Source organism: Symphalangus syndactylus, chromosome 8, assembly GCF_028878055.3.
Source record: "Symphalangus syndactylus isolate Jambi chromosome 8, NHGRI_mSymSyn1-v2.1_pri, whole genome shotgun sequence".
Taxonomy (NCBI): Eukaryota; Metazoa; Chordata; class Mammalia; order Primates; family Hylobatidae; genus Symphalangus; species Symphalangus syndactylus.
In genome coordinates, this window is record NC_072430.2 from 51511439 (window position 1) to 51532546 (window position 21108).

The 21108-nt window shown below is 36.1% G+C and overlaps 1 protein-coding gene across 50 annotated transcripts in view; it reads right to left on the reverse strand.

Moving 5' to 3' along the window:
• The window catches only part of FUT8 (fucosyltransferase 8), a 464407-nt gene that overhangs the window by 95181 nt on the left and 348118 nt on the right, over positions 1 to 21108 (reverse strand). For all 50 annotated transcript variants that reach the window (XM_063644492.1, XM_063644471.1, XM_063644475.1 and 47 more), the window contains one exon: positions 14967 to 15081. In XM_063644492.1, the coding sequence (XP_063500562.1) occupies positions 14967 to 15081 (115 nt within the window). The remainder of the gene's footprint in view (positions 1 to 14966; positions 15082 to 21108) is intronic.

Sequence of the window (21108 nt, forward strand, 5' to 3'; positions counted from 1 at the left end):
TTTCTTAATGTTGGTTTTCTCAAGTAATCTCCTATCTTGGGAGTAGGACTGAGAACCCCTTAGGAACTTGAGGTGCCCTCCTAATTCAATGAGAAGAGCTTCCTTAGGAGATTTGCTGAAATGTAAGCTTAAGCGACCCTTGCTTGCACGGATCCCTTCAAAGGCCCTGGGAGAGGCTTGTGCTATGTTACCTGGATGTGTTTTTGTAAAATTTCACCATCATGAGTTAAATGAGTTAAGTTAAATAAGTTAAAATATCTGTCTCTCACGATTCGGTGCCATCTCACTTTCCCAGCGTCTGTATTAGTGTTGGGTAGCAAATAAAGTGGCCATCTGCATTTCTGGGATCCTGTGATGGAGAAATTAAGCTGGAAACTATTTAGTTTGGATTCAGAGATATATTTATGTAGTTCACAGTTGCTTTTGTGCACAGACATTTTTGTGACATAAATAGATACAGGGTGAGAGATTGTACTGTGATATGAATGTGTCCCATGGTTCCTAGCATGGTAAGTACAAGGTAATAACAAAAATGAAGGAGGCATTTCTCAGTGATGCCTAGTCAAAATAGAAGTTCTCTTCTGTCACTAATAGTCTTGAAAATGTAGTGTAGACAATTAAAAATGTAGCACAAGCAATTATATGAACCATTTTTTCCTTTTCTGATGAGAATCACATAAAATAAAATTATCTGAAATCCTGTCTAAACAGCACAAGCTTACAGCAGTACTACAAATATGAAGTATGTATGTATGTGAAGTTGCAAATGTTATGCACCACAAATATCAATAATTTAAAAACAACATTTTAAATCAACCATGCTAGAGAAAAAAATCTATTCAGATTTTCCATTCTCTTTATAGACAATATTAATATTACAAAGTCATTTTCAATTCTCTTTACAGAAAACATTACAAATCACTGTCATACAATCAAAGGGTATGCAGCTAAGAAATGTAAGGGAAAACAGTATTATAAAGAGTATCAAGCAGTTAATTAAAAATTATTTTTCTGGGGTTTAGTATTTGTGGTATTTGTCAGCTTTACACAATTGTAACTTGTTAGGAGTTCTTTTTTCATCCTGGAGTCAATCCTCACTATTCACAGATTCCATGTGAATTTACCTACTAAAATTTATTTGTAACAGCCAAATCAATACTTGTGGTGCTTTCACGGTCATTCATGGAACATGCAATGAAAATTTTGAGTTCTCCAAGGCACATGATTTCGGCCAAGGTGGCTTTTTGCCTTCTTGTTTCAAATGTCTTACTATAAACAAATGTCCTTTCTGCAGTACTTTTAGTGCTGTTTTTCCCATTTTTGTGCTTTTTTTCCAGTGATTTCACTGTTGAAAATGGCCTCCAAACATAGTAGTGAAGTGCTGTCAAGTGTTCCTAAGGGCAAGAAAGCTGTGTTGCTTTACAGAGAAAGTATGTATGTTGGATAAGCTTTGTTCACATATGAGTTATCAATGTTAATGAATCAACAATATACATTAAATAAGGTTTCCTGAAATAGAAACACACATAAAACAAGGTTATATATGTTAATCAGCTGATGAAAATGTTGATCTCACAGGAACCTAACTGTGTATTTCCCCTAGGAAGAGTGGTTTACTATTGCTAATTCCGTGTCTGTGATGACATTAAAGAATGTAACTGGCCGGGCACGGTGGCTCACATCTGTAATCCCAGCACTTTGGGAAGCCAAGGCAGGCGGATCACGAGGTCAGGAGATCAAGACCATCCTGGCTAACACGGTGAAACCCCGTCTGTACTAAAAAATACAAAAAAATTAGCTGGGCGTGGTGGTGGGCACCTGTAGTCCTAGCTACTCGGGAGGCTGCGGCAGGAAAATGGCGTGAACCTGGGAGGCGGAGCTTGCAGTGAGCGGAGATCGCACCACTACGCTCTAGCCTCGGCAACACAGCAAGACTCCGTCTCAAAAAAAAAAAAAAAAAAAAAAAAAAAAAAAAAAAAAAGAACATGAGTAATGAGACTCAATTGTAAACATTTCATATTTTGTATTTCTTTTCATAAAGACAGCACCAGAAGTTGAATAGGTTTCAGGTGTATCCCCCAAACCTGAATCTGCCTCTGCTCAAGAGTCTACGTCCTCCCTTAATAGGCATCTTGCTACTCCACAATTCTTGCTTCGCTGGAACTCATACCAGGATTATGGAAGAAAAACTTCCATCTTGAGACTTGGTAGTTACAATCAGAACTCCCATTATTACTCTATTTCTATGTGGAAACCAGACCTGCTTTAAGATTTGGAAAATTGTTTCTAGAACTGTATTGTGACTTAGGTCAGAGTCGAACTATAGCGAAACCCGCCATTTCTTGAAAAAAAAAGGCGTATTTCTAGAAAGAGAAAATTACTTTAGAAATAACTTTAAAACAAGTACATATTGGGCTGATATACCTAAATTAAAGAAATGTGAATTTAAGTTCAACATATATTCAAGAAAGTTAAAAGGATAAAACCTCTACTAGGTGTTGCTACTCTCAAGGATTAAATGAGTTAGGGAGTAGCATCTAGAATGGAATCTGTGTGTGTGTGTGTGTCTGTGTGTGTGTGTCTGTGTGTTTTTTTTTTAAAGACGGAGTCTCGCTCTGTCACCCAGCCTGGAGTGCAGTGGCGCAATCTCTGCTCACTGCAAGCTCTGCCTCTCAGGTTCACACCATTCTCCTGCCTCAGCCTCCTGAGTAGCTGGGACTACAGGTGCCCACCACCACGCCTGGCTAATTTTTTGTATTTTTAGTAGAGACGGGGTTTCACTGTGTTAGCCAGGATGGTCTCGATCTCCTGACCTCGTGATCCGCCTGCCTCGGCCTCCCAAAGTGCTGGGATTACACGCGTGAGCCACTGCACTGGGCCAGAATCTGTTAATTTTATTTCCAGGTCGCAGACGTTAATGACCTAAATATGTATTCCCTTATATACCCTTATCAAGGAATGATGTTGTGAAAGCCTTTTATTATTGATAATTAAGAGAATTTGAATATATAAAAATATGTAAACTGAAAAATGTCAAAACGCTAGCAGTTTAGTGAGTGTACTCTCAGGAATTAAAAAAATTCCTTCATTACCATTAGGAATCTCAAAATATTTTAAAACTCTTGCTAAGAAAACCTAAAAGCTGAAATTTGGACTTTGGTAAGGATTTTAGTTTTAAATGAAGGAGGAATTAATTTGTGGCTTACTGTAAGTTATCCTAATAATAAATTGTACTACTTAATTAAGATTAATGACTCAAAGAGACTACCTACAACTAGAATCCATATTGGAAATGAAGAAGTAAGTGTATCTATTTGTAGATGGCGTGATACTTTATGTAGAAACTCTGAAGAAATCTACAAAAAAGCACCAGGTGAGTTTGGCAAAGTGGCAAGATGCAAGATCAATATACAAAAAGTCAATTGTATTTCTATGTGCTAGCAACACTCAGACAAGTTGATTCTAAAATTTAAATGAAAATGCAAAGAACATATAATGAACAAAATTTCAAAAAAAGAAGGATAAATCACACTACCCAGTTGTAACACTTACTACAAAGCCAGTAACCAAGACAGTGTGGTACTGACAGAAAGATAGACACACATGACACACATGTATGGTCAATTGATTTTTTTTTTCTTTTTTTATTTTTTTGAGACAGCGTCTCACTCTGTCACCCAGGCTGGAGTGCCGTGGCACCATCTTGGCTCACTGCAGCCTCCACTTCCTGGGTTCAAGGGATTCTCCTGCCTCAGCCTCTCAAGTAGCTGGGATTATAGGTGTGCGCCATCACGCGTGGCTAATTTTTGTATTTCTAGTAGAGATGGGGTTTTACCATGTTGGCCAGGCTGGTCTCGAACTCTTGGCCTGAAGTGATCCGCCCACCTCGGACTCCCAAAATGCTGGGATTACAGGCATGAGCCACTGCACCCGGCAGTCAATTGATTTTTGATAAAAGTTGTAAAGCAATTAATAGGAAAGACATAATCTTTGAAAAAATGATTCTAGACCAATTGAATAGCTATATGCAAAAAAATGAACCTCAACTCTTAGTTTACGTCATTCCTCAAAATGGATCATAGACCTAAATGTAAGAGCTAAAATTATAAAATTCCTAGAAGAAACCAGAAAAAAATTCTAGGCTTCATAAAAATTTCATAAATACAAAATACAAAAGCGTAAATTTAAAAATTTAATAAACTGGACTTTGTCAAAATCAAAAACTTTTGCCCTTCAAAGACACTGTTAAGAAAATTAAAAGGCAAGCTGCAACGAGAATTTCCAAACAAAAATTTCCAAAACATGTATCAGACAAAGGACTCGTATCTAGAATATATATAAAGAACCTTAACTCAATAAGAAGAAAGCAAACATCACAATTAAAAAATAGGCAGAAGATTTAAGCAGACATTTCACCAACAACGATATGCAGATGAAAATACGCACATGAAAAGATATTCAACAATACTTACAGGAAAATAAAAAAAAAAAAACACATACAAAAAAACCCATGACATACCCCTACACATACACTAAAATAGCTAAAATTTAAAAGATAACCATACCAAGTGTTAGTTCGGGTGTATGAGAACTAAAACTCTCAGACACTGCTGGTTGAAAATATAAAATGGTACAATCATTTTTGAAAACAGTTCAAACAGTTTCTTAAAAAGTTAAACCTACACTGTTACATGACCCAGCCATTCCACTCCTAGGTATTTACCCAAGAAAAATGGAAGTATATGCCCACAGAAAGGCTTATACATAAATATTCACAACAGTTTATTTATAACAGCCCCAAAGTGGAAACAACCAAATGTTCATCAACAGGCAAATAAATAAATTTTGGCATAACCATGTAATAGAATACCAGTCAGTAATTAAGAATAACAAATTATTAATACATACAACATAGATGAATGTCAAAATAATTATGCTGAGTAAAAGAAGCCAGACAAAATAGTATGTACTGTATGTCTCCATTTATATACAATTCTACAAAACACAAACTAATCTATAGTGACAGAAAGCAGATCTGTGTTAAACCTGGGGATGAAGGTGGGGAGTGGTGGAGGAAACACAAAGGGACATGAGCACACTTCAGAGTGTTGAATAAGTTCACTATCTTGATTGTGGTGATGGTTTCATGGGTGTATGTATATGACAAAACTTAACAAATTGTATACTCTAAATATGTGCAGTTTATTGTATGTCAACTATATCTCAATAAGGCTGTAAAAGAAAAAAAGAAAAAGAAACTACTGCCAAACAATAAAGAGATTACCCTTGAGTTTAAGTCATCAGTAAGCCTTCATATTTGTGTTAAACATTTGGTTCTATTTTTCTTTTGTTTTAAATGCTTTTCTATACTCAATTCAGGCTAGGTTTTTAATTTATTCATACAAAAATATTTATGGAATATTTATAATTATGGTAGGCGCTGTTCCAGGCTCTGGAGTAGAGCACAGAATCAAAGGTACCATAATATATCAGTTCTCTTAGTGTTACACTGATAATTCATTTACTCATTAACTCATTTATTTATATCCACTCTATGTTAATACTTTCTAATGCAGCACTTTGTTTTGGGGGAAATTCTTTAAACTAAATGAAGTATTATGTTAGAGAACACAGATATGATGTTATTCTTCCAAGTTCTTCTCTTAAAATTAAATAAAATGAGTAAATACCGTTGACAGATTTCTACTTTTGTATGAAGGTCAATAAAGAGTTTAGGTTCACATTTTCATTATTTAGGAAGGCATTAAGTAACAATTACATTAAAAATATGTTCCAAAAATATTGTGTATTTTGACCAAGAACGTTAAATGCTTAAGAGAAATAGAAGCTGTTAGCTGGAGAAATTCAACTAAGTAACGGTTTAAAAAATCAATATGATAACTATAATTTTATAAAACTGGCTCTAGTATTTACCATCTGCTTTTTCACTTGAGATGACATGTAGCATTTTTTTTTTCTTTTCTTCTTAGATCCATTGGTTTGGTCCTTTTATTTTTCTTCATCTTTATTTTGCTTTTAGTTTTTGCATTCTTCTAAGTTATTCTATCATCATTTGCTTGTATTTATTTCTTTATTGCTTTATTTATTTCAAGTCAGGCCACACTAATTTTTCTTTCCATTTACTTCTCTCATTTTTCCATTCCAGGAAGAAAAAGTATACACAGAGCTTATAATCAAATTGCTCCTGTGATGATTGATAATCATTTTTTAAATGGCACATTAAAATGTATTTGGCAGTTGGGGAAACTTGATCAACAACTGGTTATTTGATGATTTTAAACAATGATTCCTAATTTACTTAGGTGTAAAATAGAATGTGGTTATGTTTTGAAAAACTATCTTTTAGAAATTCATACTGAAATAAATACAAATGAACTTATAAAATGTCTGGGATTTGCTTCAAAATGAACCTGGAGATGGTAAGGAGCATTGGTAGTACAGATGAAACAAAACTGATCATAAAGCTGGGTGATGAGGACAAAAGGGTCCACCAGCTCTTATTTTTATATATGTTAAAGTTTTTCATAATAAAAGTTTTCTCAAAGGGAATGATGAAGGAGCCCACAGGAAAACTTAGTGTACCAGAGATATGGGAAATAGTAGAAAGATCCAAAAAAAGGATCAGAAATATAACTATCAAAACAAAGAATTGTAGAGAGTTTCAAAAGTGTGTGTGTGTGTGTGTGTCTGGATTTGAAGACAATCCAGTAATACTCTCAGGAAGTTTAAGTTACTAGACTTTAAACTTCCTAAGGGCAGATACCATGTCTATTTGATTTATGACTATATCCCCAGCAATGTATCTAATGCCCAGTACATCCAAATACTTAAGGAATTAGTGCACCAATGAACTATTCAATTGGACCTAAGCTCCCACAAGCAAGAGCTCTGTAAAATCTGTAAGAATTCAAGATAAAAGTTGTTATTAATAATGCTTAGAAAACTTTCTTCAATAAATTTTCTTCTTTACTTCCTATCACCAGCCTATGTCCTTAGTCAACTTCCAGTATAGCAATCCCCTCTGTTACTTCATGAAATCTACCCATGCCACTATATCCACTACCACGTCTTGTTCTGTCCTTAGTCAAGTTGTGCATTTTTTTTATCTTGGAAAAGGTTCTCAGTATACTCTTAGGTTTTACTTCTGAGAAGCTATCTGCTTTTTCCTAGATGGTCTCCTCTTAAACTAAAAATTTCTTTCAAATAGGGAAAAGCTCTGAAGGTTTCTGCCCATCCCAGTTGTATTAAATATTTAGCAAATATTTTAATGCAGTTAAGCTGACAACTTTTTCTAATGAGTTACAGATATTACTGCTTCTGGCTTTATTTTGGTTAGGCAGAAATACAAATGCAATCTGAATTACTTGGTAGAACACAATTCACAACTCTTAAGAATATGTGATGATTAATATGATCTCAGAGTCAGTATACAAGCAGATAAATAATGTCTATAGTTATATTCTGGCTTTAAATCTATCTTAACGAATTAGTCCTGTCAAAGAAAAATGGGATCAGGCAAATCCTGCGTTGGAGTGAGGGGTTCCATAAGCTGAAATGTATGTTTAATAGCCTCAATAATGTATCCCCAGCATTAACATTCCCCTTTTTCCAAAGGATCATATACTGTCACTGGAGGAGTTTTCTATTTCTCCAATAAAACTTATTTTTGAATGGAAAAAAAAATCCCTATCCTCATTTAAAAAGTGAAATAGTTGTTTTCCATTTTCACATCATTTTTACTCTCTCTCTCTCAAAAAAAGAAAAATAGTCTACCAATTTCCAGTAAAAGTCCTATTCAAAACATAAACCAAAGCAAGCAAAACACGGGAGCAAACCAAAAAATCTTTTTGGCCAGACACAGTGGCTCACGCCTGTGATTCCGACACTTTGGGAAGACGAGGCAGAAGGACTGCTTGAGCTCAGGAGACCAGCCTGGGCAACATAGTGAGAGAGGAGGCAGTTAGGGGCTGGTTAGACAGATAGGGAGGGTCTTAGGAGAAGGACAATGTTCACAGGAACAACTGTAGGACAGCATCTACGCTGCTTCTGCAGCTAACAGGAAGAAATGTGGTTAAGAACTTCCCCTTGTGCCAGGGTGTTGCTCAGAAATGACTGTCCCAACTTAGACGCAGGTGCAATAAATCAACCTAAATGTTCTTAACTTGACCAAGCTCATTATGTCATTAACATGACATTAACATTGTGGTTTTAGCACCTGTGGGTTTGGCTTAGGCACTCATGAGTGATAACCAAAATGGAGTCACTCTGGCCAAACCCAAGCGTGGGCAGATGCAACACCCCAGGAGGGAGCTTTACCTCTCCTATTTGGGCAAAATCCACAGACGACTTCCCGGCTTCTGCCACACAAAAGACCCAGAAGTAAGCCCGTTTCTAGCAACCTGCTTTCAGCGCCCTCCTCTTTGCTGAGAGCTTTCCTTTTGCTTAAGAAATCCTACTCTACTCACTCTCTGGTGTCCACACGCCTTATTCTTCTTGGTTGTGGAACAAGAACTCAGACCTAGCTGAACTAGGGACTAAGCAGACTGCAAAAATAGGGAGATCCCATCTCCACAAACTAAATAAATAAATAAATATAAATAAATCTTTACTGTTACTTCTTTTTACATACTTTATTCACCTGAAATGGGCTTAATTTTGCTTAAAATATCAACTTTGGGGCTATGCAGAAAACAAAATCCATTTTTGTATACCAGAAGACAGATAATTTCAAGTTAAACTGGGAGACATCATTCCACAGAGGCTATTTGCCCTACTAGCAGCACTTTACATGAGAACTGCCAACTTCCAACTGCTCCAAACAAGTTAAAAAATTAAGGCATTAAAGTATACAGATCTCACTCATCGTGCCTGTTTAACATCAGCTCATCAGAAATCACAACATAAATTTTCTAAAGATAATCTCTTCCACATAAAATCACCCAAAGTCTAGGAAAATGACTTACATTATGGTAAAGTGTGGACTCATAATGAATATATATCAGCAACGTGCAGTTTTAAAAATGGACTTCATCAGAAACTACAGAAATAGAAACAATAGCATTTTCTCAATGTTATGATTTATATAACACAAGAGTAAGACCAGGACAAAATGGCATTTAATACAACCCAATATTATATGTTCACTTTGTGGGAAAAAAACTTTTTAGATAAACATATACAGTAAAAGACTAAAGCCCTTAGGAGATTTGCTTGATCCATTCTATTTGAGCCTAATAGCATACTTGTCTATTAGGGTTGTCTTCAATCCAATTATTATAATCTTTTAATCAGTTTAATCTTTGTAAATCATGCCATACTGCCTTCAACTCTAAAGAGAAAATGATTTTGACAACCATGGACTTTGTCCCACAAAACTCTAGTTGCCCAAAGTGCCTTTTCAATTTTCCATTATGTCCTGTGAAATTGCTCCTCTCAAGTAAAACCAATATATAGGTTAATAAAATTGAGACCAAACTTCTTGTCACAACTGAGCTATATATGACTGTAAACTAGAAATCAACTCCAATTGGAACCTTTAAAACCATGCAAACACATGCAAATTAAATTACCTGCTCCTGAATGATCACTGGGTCAAAAACAAAATCAACATGGAAATTTAAAAATTCTTTGAAATGAATGACAGTAACGACAAATCCTATCATAACCTCTGGGATATGGCAAAGGTGGTGCTAAGAGGAAAGTTCATAGCCCTAAACGCCTACATCAAAAAGACTGAAAGAGCACAAACTGACATTCTAAGGTCACACCTCAAGGAACTAGAGAAACAAGAACAAACCAAACCCAAACCCAGCAGAAGAAAGGAAATAACCAAAATCAGAGCAAAACTAAATGAAATTGGAACAAAAACAAATACAAAAGATAAATGAAACAAAAAGCAGGTTCTTTGAACAGATAAATAAAATTGATAGATCATTGGCAAGATTAGCCAAGAAAAGAAGAGAAAAAATCCAAATAACCTCAATAAGAAACGAAACAGGAGATATTACAACTGACACAGAAATACAAAAGATTATTCAAGGCTACTATGAGCATCTTTACGCACATAAAGTAGAAAACCTAGAGGAGATGGATAAATTCCTGGAAAAATACAACCCTCCTAGCTTAAGTCAGGAAGAATTAGATACCCTGAACAGAACAATAACAAGCAGTGAGATTGAAATGGTAATTAAAAAGTTACCAACAAAAAAAAAAGTCCAGGACCAAATGGATTCACAGCTGAATTCTACCAGACATTCAAAGGAAGAATTTGTACCAACCCTTTTGATACTAGTCCACAAGATAGAGAAAGAGGGAACCCTCCCCTAATTCATTCTATGAAGCCAGCATCACCCTAATACCCAAATCAGGAAAGAACATAACTGAAAAAGAAAACTACAGACCGATACCTCTGATGAAAATAGACACTAAAATCCTTAACAAAATACTAGCTAACCAAATCCAACAACATATCAAAAAGATAATCCACCATGTTCAAGTGGGTTTCATACCAGCGATGCAGGGATGGTTTAACATATGAAAGTCAATAAAGCTCATACACCACATAAAAAGAATTGAAAACAAAAACCACATGACCATTTCAATAGATGCAGAAAAAGCATCCAACAAAATCTAGCATCGCTTTATGATTAAAATTCTCAGCAAAACTGGCATACAAGGGACATACCTCAATGTAATAAAAGCTATGACAAACCCACAGCCAACATAATACTAAATGGGGAAAAGTTGAAAGTATTCCCTCTGAGAATTAGAATAAGACAAGGATGCCCACTCTTCACCACTCCTCTTTGGCACAGTACTGGAAGTCCTAGCCAGCGCAATCAGACAAGAGAAAGAAATAAAAGGCATCCAAATCGGTAAAGAGGAAGTCAAACTGTCACTGCTGACAATATGACCGTTTACCTCGAAAACCCTAAAGACTCCTCCAAAAAGCTGCTAGAACTGACAAAGAATTCAGTAAAGTTTACGGAAACAACATTAACGTACACAAATCAGTAGCTCTTCTCTATACACCAACAGCGACCAAGCAGAGACTCAATTCAAGAACTCAACCCCTTTTACAATAGCTGCAAAAAATAAAAATAAAATAAAATACTTAGGAATATACCTAACCAAGGAGGCAAAAGACATCTACAAGGAAAACTACAAAATAGTGCTGAAAGAAATCATAGATGACAGAAACAAATGGAAATGCATCCCATGTTCATGGATGGGTGGAATCAATATTGTGAAAATGACCATACTGCCAAATGCAATCTACAAATTCAATGCAATCCCCATCAAAATACTGCCATCATTCTTCACAGAATTAGAAAAAACAATTCTAAAATTCATATGGAACCAAAACGAGCCCACAAAGCCAAATCAAGACTAAGCAAAAAGAATAAATCTGGAGGCATCACACTACCTGATTTCAAACTATACTATAAGGTCATAGTCACCAAAACGGCATGGTACTGGTATAAAAATAGGCACATAGACCAATGCAACAGAATAGAGAACTCAGAAATTTATTTACAGCCAAAAACTTACAGCCAACTGATCTTCAACAAAGCAAACAAGTGGGGAAAGGACACCCTTTTCAACAAATGGTGCCGGGATAATTGGCTAGCCACATGTAGGAGAATGAAACTGGATCCTCATCTCTCACCTTATACAAAAATCAACTCAAGATGGAATAAGGACTTAAAGCTAAGACCTGAACCTATATAAATTCTAGAAGATAACATTGGAAGAACCCTTCTAGACACTGGCATAGCCAAGGATTTCATAATCAAGAACCCAAAAGCAAATGCAATCAAAACAAAGATAAATAGCTCGGACGTAATTAAACTAAAGAGCTTTTGCACAGCAAAAGGAACAGTCAGCAGAGTAAACACACAACCCACAGAGCAGGAGAAAATCTTTGCAAAGTTTGCATCTGACAAAGGTCTAATACATAGAATCTACAAAGAACTCAAACCAGTAAGAAAAAAAAAATCCCACCAAAAAGTGGGCTAAGGATATGAATAGACAGTTCTCAAAAGAAGATATACAAATGGCCAACAAACATGAAAAAATGCTCAACATCGCTAATAATCAGGGAAAGGCAAATCAAAATCACAGTGCAATACCACCTTACTCCTGCAAGAATGGCTATTATCAAAAAATCAAAAAACAGTAGATGTTGGCCTGGATGCGGTGAACAGGGAACACTTCTACACTGCTGGTGGGAATGTAACTAGTACAGCCACTAGGGAAAACAGTGTGGAGATTCCTTAAAGAACTAAAAGTAGAGCTACCATTTGATCCAGCAATCCCATTACTGGGTATCTACCCAGTAAAAGGAGTCGTTACATGAAAAAGATACTTGCACACACATGTTTATAGCAGCACAGTTAGCAATTGCAAAATTGTGGAACCAACCCAAATGCCCGTCAATCAACAAGTGAATAAAGAAATTGTGGTATATGTATATGTATGTGTATATGTATATGTATATGCAGAGTGGAATACTATTCGGCCATAAAAAGGAATGAATTAACGGCATTTGCAGTGACTTGGATGAGATTGGAGACTATTATTCTAAGTGAAGTAACTTAGGAATAGAAAACCAAACACCGTATGTTCCCACTGATATGTGAGAGCTAAGCTAATGAGGGCACAAAGGCATAAGAATAATACAGTGGACTTTGGGGACTTGGAGGGACGGGTGGCAGGGGAGCGAGCAATGAAAGACTATAAATAGGGTGCAGTGTATACTGCTCAGGTGATGGGTGCACAGAAATCTCACAAAGCATCACTAAAGAACATGTAATCAAATACCACCTGTACCCCAATGACCTATGGAAAAAAAGAAAAATATTTTTCCAAAGCACTTTTTTTCTACTGAGATTGTCCCCATCTCCTTGAATATTAAAAAAGATCACCTTTTCCTCCCAATGGGGGGAAAAAGGAAAAGCATGAAAGTAATAACTTGTTAAATAGCAATATCTGAAACTGAAGGTAAGGTCCAAGTAAAGTGCTAGGTTTTGCTATAGTTTAAAAGGTTTAAAAAGCCAATGTAGCTTTAAATTATTAGCATGATTTGCAAATGAAATTCTCTAATACAGAACCACAAAAATCAGCATAGATGATCAAATTAGCACTACAGGTGAAAGCACTTGGCCACCTACAAACCAAGAGGAAAAAAAAAAGAAACTAAAACAGGTGGCAGATACTTGTTACAGTTTAGGTAGCTGAACTATCACTAGATCATAGTTTAGAACTATCACCAGATATAGTTGGTGAAAATTTAATGAATATGAGGAAATGGAGGAAGCTCAGAAACCAGTTATTTCCATTTTAAATAAGGATGATGGTTTTGCACCACCAGCTGTTTATAGTTCACTGAGTGAGGTTCTACTTGATAGGAGATAATTACCTCTTCCCTACAGGAGGTGAAGTGTTTCTCATTCTGCAGACACCTCTGATGAATGGCCATGTGGGTATGAGACCAAGATAGCATGCCAAGATCAGTTTGGTTTTTAATGATCTCTTTAAACACTTGATTTTCTATTTTTTCCTATTTAAGTGTAGAAAAATGTGCACCTTAAAATATACAGAACCGTATCACTGGCTGTCATTTTGCTTTTATACAATACTTTAATTTTACAGGGAAAGTAGAGCGTACACAGTATGCCATTCACAGCATTAGAAAAGGATGAGGGTGGAGGATGTTCCATGGTCATTTCAACTTCAAAGATTTTGAGATTTGAAGATTCTACTGATTCATTGTTTTCCCCTGAAAACTATTCTGTCTCTCAGTACCTTATCAGGTAATGATGTTCCCATTATCCCAGCCATTTCAGTTCTTTCATCTACTTGGAAAGGCCTATCAATTTTATCTTCCCAATCTCTCTCAAATTTGTCTCTTCACTTCCAATGCAAACTGCTACATACCTTAATACTTCTTACCTGCACTATGGTCCTCTTATCTTAAATGGTCTCCCTGCTTCTAGTCTCTTCAAACAATCAAGTTCAACTAAAATACTACTTTCAGATTAATATCACTTAAGTACCACTCTCATCATACCACTTTTGTATGTAAAAGCTTTCAAAAGCAGGTTGTGACTCCAAAATAGAAAAATGCTTGTGGCACATTAAGCAGAAAAACAAAATCAAAAATAAATTATTTTCTTACAAATATGTAAGACGGTGTGTACATATTAATAAGAACTAGAAAAGAACACAAAAAACTAAGAGAAGTTAATTTTAAAGGGGCTGAGACTTGATGTTTACCAATACTTTCTATTTGTTATAATAACATTTATAAAACAAATAAGTAAAATCTTTCAGTGACCACTTACTGCTTATGTACCATAAAACTTAACCTCTGTAATCTGTTTCCAAGCCTACCTTTCCAACTTATTTTCCATCCCTCCTTTCACACAACCTAAAATTCCAGACAAACTGAACTGCCACACTTATCATATGGGTTCCTGTACTGTCCTTTCCCAGTTACGAACCACTGCTTACCTGATAACCTCCAGCTGGTACATTCTTTTCCTTCATTTCTGTGTGTCCAAATCCTATTTAACTATCTTTTATAGTTTAGTTCAAACAATACATTCTCTACAAGACTATCCCTGATGTCTCCTTACTCAAAACTCCAATAAGCATTTCATCTATTTCTCTCCTATAAAATGTTAAGATGCTATATTTGTATTGTATTGTGTGTGTGTGTACGTGTGTAAGAAGTAGCTCCCTTTAGGACAGGGTCTTTGTTTTAGCCATCTTTGTATTCCACTCAAGGCATAACATAGTGTCTTTCTGAATAAATACGTAAAATGTGTGAGTACTGATTTTCAAGGGCCAGGAAGACTAAAAACAACTAAAATTATTACTCTTAGTTATATTATGATCCTTCTTTTTTTCACTCAAATTTATTCTTAACCCAACCTTCTTACCTGAAGATATGTTATTCTCCGCTGAACCAGTTCTGTCAGATCTTTGGCCTCTTTTTCCCGCCAATCACCTGCTCCATCTGTCTGACTGAGGTAGTATAGATCCGTCATTATAGACCTGTTAAAACAAACAACAATGGAGGTCTAACTTATTTGTACTGCTTCACTGGATTACACAAAGTCTTAAGAAGAATGCCAGATTCCTCATAAAGATTGATGCTCACATTGACGCTGGTACTCATCTTTTATTTTCTATCAAGGTTGTGCAATTCAAAAATTATTCTCTTAAAATCCAATATTCATTCCTATAGTAAATTTTCACTGTTGAGAAAATATACTGTTTTTGTTCAAGCTAGTCAGCTGCACTTGTTTCTCAACATAGACAAAGCACTACGAAGATCTGGAGGAAAGTGAATACACAAAGCAAACAAATGAGTGAATTAACATAGAGAAAGAAGTTGACATTAGTATTTGTTAGTACTTCTTGGTTCTCTCTACTATCATTTCATGCCCCCTTTTAATTTTTCTCTTCATATTTAAACACTGAGTGACTGGAAAAAGATCAGACGAAAATTTTTGCACAACTCTTAACAGTATAAACCAAGGGTCAGCAAATTTTTTCATTAACAGGCCAGATAGTAAATATTTTAGTCTCTACAGATCTCTAAGATCCTTCACCTTTGTAGCAGAAAGCTGCCATAGATAATATGCAAATGAATAGGTGTGGCTAAACTTTATTTATAAAAACAGGCAATGAGCCAGATTTGGTCTCTGGGCCATAATTTGCTGAGTCCTGGTCTAAACTAATAAAATGATTGTTTAGCATCAGTAATTCCCACTCTGTGTAGCATCAGTAATTTCAATTACAACATGCTGGATTACCTGTAAAGTAAAATCTCCAGTAAACTAAAAAGAGAAACTTTACGGCTGCTACAAATGGTTTTATTTACATTGCATTAAATAAAAATTATGACTTGCATTTAGCAAGAAAGAAAAGTAAAAAGCAAGAGTCTCTGTTTGTCTAACATCCCCTACAAATCTGTTGGCAAATTTATAGCTAATTTCTAATTTTTCACATATCACCACCAGCACTTTTACCAACTGAGACACCATCTTCTCTCACCTGGATTACAACAACCTCCTAACAAGGTCTCCCTGCTTCCACCATGGCCTACGTCTAAAGTCTATTCTCAATATATCAGCCAGATCCTGTTACAACATCAGGCAAATAATGTTACTACTTTGTTCTTAACACGAATTGGCTCCTCAGCTCACTCAGAGTCAAAGCCAAAATTACTACTCTGACCTAAAAGACCCCACCCAATATGGCTCACTTTGATCTCACCTTTGTCTTTGATCTCATCTCCCACTACCATCCTCCTTGATTTCTCTATTTCAGTCACACTGGTTTTGTTGCTAACCCCTGACAGTGCCAGGTATATTCCTACTCCACAGCTTTTCTATTTGATCCTCCCTGCCCTGGAATGCTCTTTTCTCAGATATCTATTCACATGGCTCACCTAAATGACCTTGAAATCTTTGCTCAAATGTCACCATCTTCATAAGGTTTTCCCAGATTATCCCACTTAAAAATCCAACACTCCCTCCCATCACTCTCATCCCTTGGTTTTCCCTCTCCTCCTGTTTGAGTACATAGCTAGGCAGACATGAGAGGGCAGGAGAAGGCACCCCCTTAACCCCCAAGCAATGTCAGGCGACCATCAGGTGATGGTCAGGCAGTTGTTAAACTCTCTCTCTAAAATAATTTAACTGGTCGCAGCTGGTGCCAGGGAAAGGCAGTCTCCTAAATAGACAGAAAACAACTGAAGCGGGTCATCAGCAGCTTCCTGATAAGTTTTCAAGAGTTGTGTGAGCTGGCTCAAGCATGTGTACTAAGAGGCAAAATGGCAGACTTTAACTGTTATATGACCTTCCTCTAGGAACACTCAACTGGTAAGGAAAAAAAGCCTCAAACGAGCATGTGCACAACTTCGGTAAACACACTGCATATGCGATCCCTCCCAAGTGCTGGCAGGCCATTGCTCATGCAGACAGCCTACCCCAAGGAAAAATCAGGTAAGAAGAAATGCAAACCCCGGAACCATAGCAATATATACAGGCCCAAGTCAACGGTCAGACAGCACACTTGACTCTCTCAAGTCGCCCGCTTGGCCCTCTTACAAGTGTACTTTACTTCCTCTCATTCCTGCTCTAAAACACTTTAATAAACTCTTATTCCTGTTCTAAAACTTGCCTCAATCTCTCATGCTGCCTTATGTTCCCCTGGCCAAATTCTTTCCTCCAAGAAGGCAAGAATCGAGCTGCTGCAGGCCCGTATGGATTCACTGCTGCTAACACTCCTTCCCTCCTTATTTACTTTTTTTGTTTTCTAAGCAGTTACCATTTTCCAATATACAGTATTACTTACTTCTTATCTTTCTGCCCTACTAGAATTTAAGCTCCAAAAGAATGAACTTTTTTTTTATTGCTTCTTTTATTTTTTTGTTTTTTGTTGTTTAAAATCAGCATGTGGAACAGTGCACGTCACAGACAAAATATTCAATAAATATCTTTAGATGAATGAAAAAGTAGCAAAAGAAAAACCTTCAAGAGTTTATATAAGAGATAACAGTGATAATTTTTATCTTTTACAAATCCAGTTTGATGGTAGACAGGTTTGGGGAATAATCCTTACCCAGGTGTAGCTCCAGATTCATCCCTTCTCAACACTGTATTAACTCCTCTGTTCAAGGCATGCTTAAGAGTATGGATTATTTGCTTATGAAAATCATAAAGTTAGAAATGTATTTATATTGTCAGAAAAATTACATGTCTAGAAATCACTTACAGTGATTGTATTAACTAAAAACATAAAGCATTAGCTGGAGATTCCAAGAGTACTTAGAGAAAACTGATGTATTACAATAAATAAAAAAGAACAACAATAAATAAGTACACCTATTCTAAGTGCTTTACATTATTCCATTTAATTCTCACAATAATCTTACAAACTAGGTAAGAAATGGCAGGCATTGAGAAGTTAAATAATTTGCTCAAAGTCACAAAACTCAGAAATGTCAGAGTAGGAAATCAAACCCAAGCAATGAATTTTGAAGTCCAGGCTTCTAACTACTACACTAACAAATATCAAAGTAGGAGGTCCAGAGCACAATAATGTGTACTCTGCTCAATGTAAATATCCAAAAATCAGAAAGTCTGAATCAGAGAAGAGAGCTTTGGGAGCCACACATACCAATTTCTCAATTTTGGTTCTACCTCCTACTAATTTTGTGTCCTAGGAAAATTATTTTGACATCTCTGAGACAAAGTATGAAAATACCTTCTCTATAGCTCTTTAAAAAATACACACAAAATAGTAATACATGTGGTAGCCGCTATTTTTTTTTTTAATGCTGGAGGTCCTAAGAGAGTTATTTCTGAGCTTTTACATTGTGTCTGAAGAGCACCTACTAATAATTCTACTACCAAGAGGAAGGAGCCATTAGATGTGGGTAACAGTAACATGTGGTATTGATAATCAATTATAAAAATGATCCAATATTGAGTTCTATATAACACCCTGAAGAAGGGGATTGATCAATGAGAAGGAATCACTTAAGAGATGGTGAAATATGCCCTCAACAACTGTGATTTGCCTAAGAGTATGTGACACAGTCTTAGTACTCTTTTATTCCTGATTCTTAACTAGATGCTAAACTATTTAGTAAAAATGCAATGGCAGCCCACAGGAAAGTCTTATTTACTATCACAGAAGCCATTAGAAGTACACATGATTAACAGAGAATACGTGATAATAGCCCCTTTTGAATAAAGTGAAACTATTAATTCAATTAAAAATTAAAAATCTTAGCCACCATTTAGACTATTCATCCTAAATTAATAGTGGAACAACTTTGAACAATGCTTTGGAACAACAGTTCCATTTGTGAAGCACTTTAGACATTTGTTTCATGTGTCAACTTTATCACACACAGGACACTTTGCAGCTTATCTACTTCCATTTTCACCCTTTTTAAACAGGCAAGAGGCCAATATGTGATGCCTTGTCCATTTTCTTATTTGTTATTCTCAGTTGGATTCAAAACATTTTCTTTTCATGAAAGAGACTTTGGCTGCAAAAACCAAACCTACAATGCAAGAAATTAACCTGACGTCTTTAGACTAGGCAAAGTTTCCACTTTAAAGTTTTTTCAGATTATAAAACTGAGTCCTCTATGGACTATTATGTAGACTACAGTATTTTTTTATAGTTACTGAGGGGGAAAGTCACTATCTGTATGAAATTGTGAGTTGCTCATGGAAACACAGAAGTCTTTAACTATAATAGGGCCATAGGGCTTGGCTAAAACTTCATTTAAAACATATTCTCAGTTTCATAAGGCTCTTTCCCATCGCCCTCATCACACTCATTATTCTTTATATTTCATAGGTTTCATCATAATAGAATGTGGTCATTTTTTTTCCTACCTACCAAATAGGAGTAATCACAAAACTTGTTGCAAGTCTCAACTTTACATTCATTCATTCATTTATTTATTTATTTATTTATTTATTTGAGACAGTTTCACTCTTGTTGCCCAGGCTGAAGTGCAGTCACACAATCTCAACTCACTGCAACCTCCGCCTCCCAGGTTCAAGTGATTCTCCTGCCTCAGCCTCCCAAATAGCTGGGATTACAGGCATGCACCACCACACCCGGCTAATTTTTTCTATTTATAGTATTGACAGGGTTTCACCATGTTGGTCAGGCTTGTCTTGAACTCCTGACCTCAGTTGACTGGCTTCCCAAAGTGCTAGGATTACAGGTGTGAGCCACTGCGTAGGCGCAAGTCTCAGTTTTAAATAACAGTATCGTTCTGATGATGTCATAAAATGGAATAAGCAGTTTATCAGCAAATGTCTGTTGAAGGAAAAAAGGAAATTTCAATATGCTCTTAGTTTTACGTTAAACGTGTCACTACACACATGCACATAGGTGCACAAATGCACAGGAACACATACAGAAACAAAAAGCATTACATTTCATTGACAATCATATAGCCTCAAGGAGGTAAAAACTGCATTAGGTCTAATTTAGACAGAAGAGTCCCTTGAAATATAAGCATTAGCATGGTTTATACTTTCTTGTCATAGGACTCAAGACATTCCTTTACCATTGTTAATGAAAGCTGATCTCTACTTTTTTTAATAAATTAGTTTATGTCAATGTTTTTACCAAGTTCACATCAGTACTAAGTTTTGGCAATTAATTATTCACATTCATCTGTCTCTACCTAGAAAGCAGAATAACCAAGCAACTAGAAGACCAAACATCAAAGAAAAAAAAAAAGAGTACACTAATTTTTTGTGATAATACAGTTAGGGTATCAACATAAGTTACTGTAACTTCATGGCCCGCTAATATTAAGCTTGTTTTTAAAATCTTTTGTTTCTTGGCCTCTCTGTTGGAGACCATATAAGCAAGACAATTAAGTCCAGGATACAACCTTAAATTAAAACTAGTTCTTTACTGATTCAATTATGTTTGAAAGTTATCATCCTGCAGTATTTATTTTTTGGTCAAAGACAAGAAGATAATCAAATCAGCAAGGGAACCATGGTGACTCAAAACCATTCTGCAGAAGCCCTGGGTTTTCAGTAACTGTACCCTGAAACCAAATCTCCTAGAAGAGTCCCAAAAAGCAGGGAATCTGGCTGTTGTGGTTTTGACTATGAACATATCAAGAAATCTAGTAAGTGGGCATACTAAAGACCTAGTATGAGATCAGGTCAAGGTTTGGGAAATAACAAAGCTAGGCAAGGTACCAGCAAAATAGTTGGCCATTTGAGGATACAATAAAATTGCCTGAAGACACTGAATAGAATATAATTTTTTTTTGTTGTTTTTTGTTTTTTGAGATAGAGTCTCACTCTGTCGCCCAGGCTGGAGTTCAGTGGCACGATCTCAGCTCACTGCAACCTCCACCTCCTGGGTTGAAGCAATTCTCCTGTCTTAGCTTCCCGAGTAGCTGGGATTACAGGCATGAGCCACATGCCTGATGAGCTTTTTTTGTATTTTTGTAGAGATGGGATTTCACCATGTTGGCCAGGTTGGTCTCAAACTCCCAGCCTCATACGATCCACC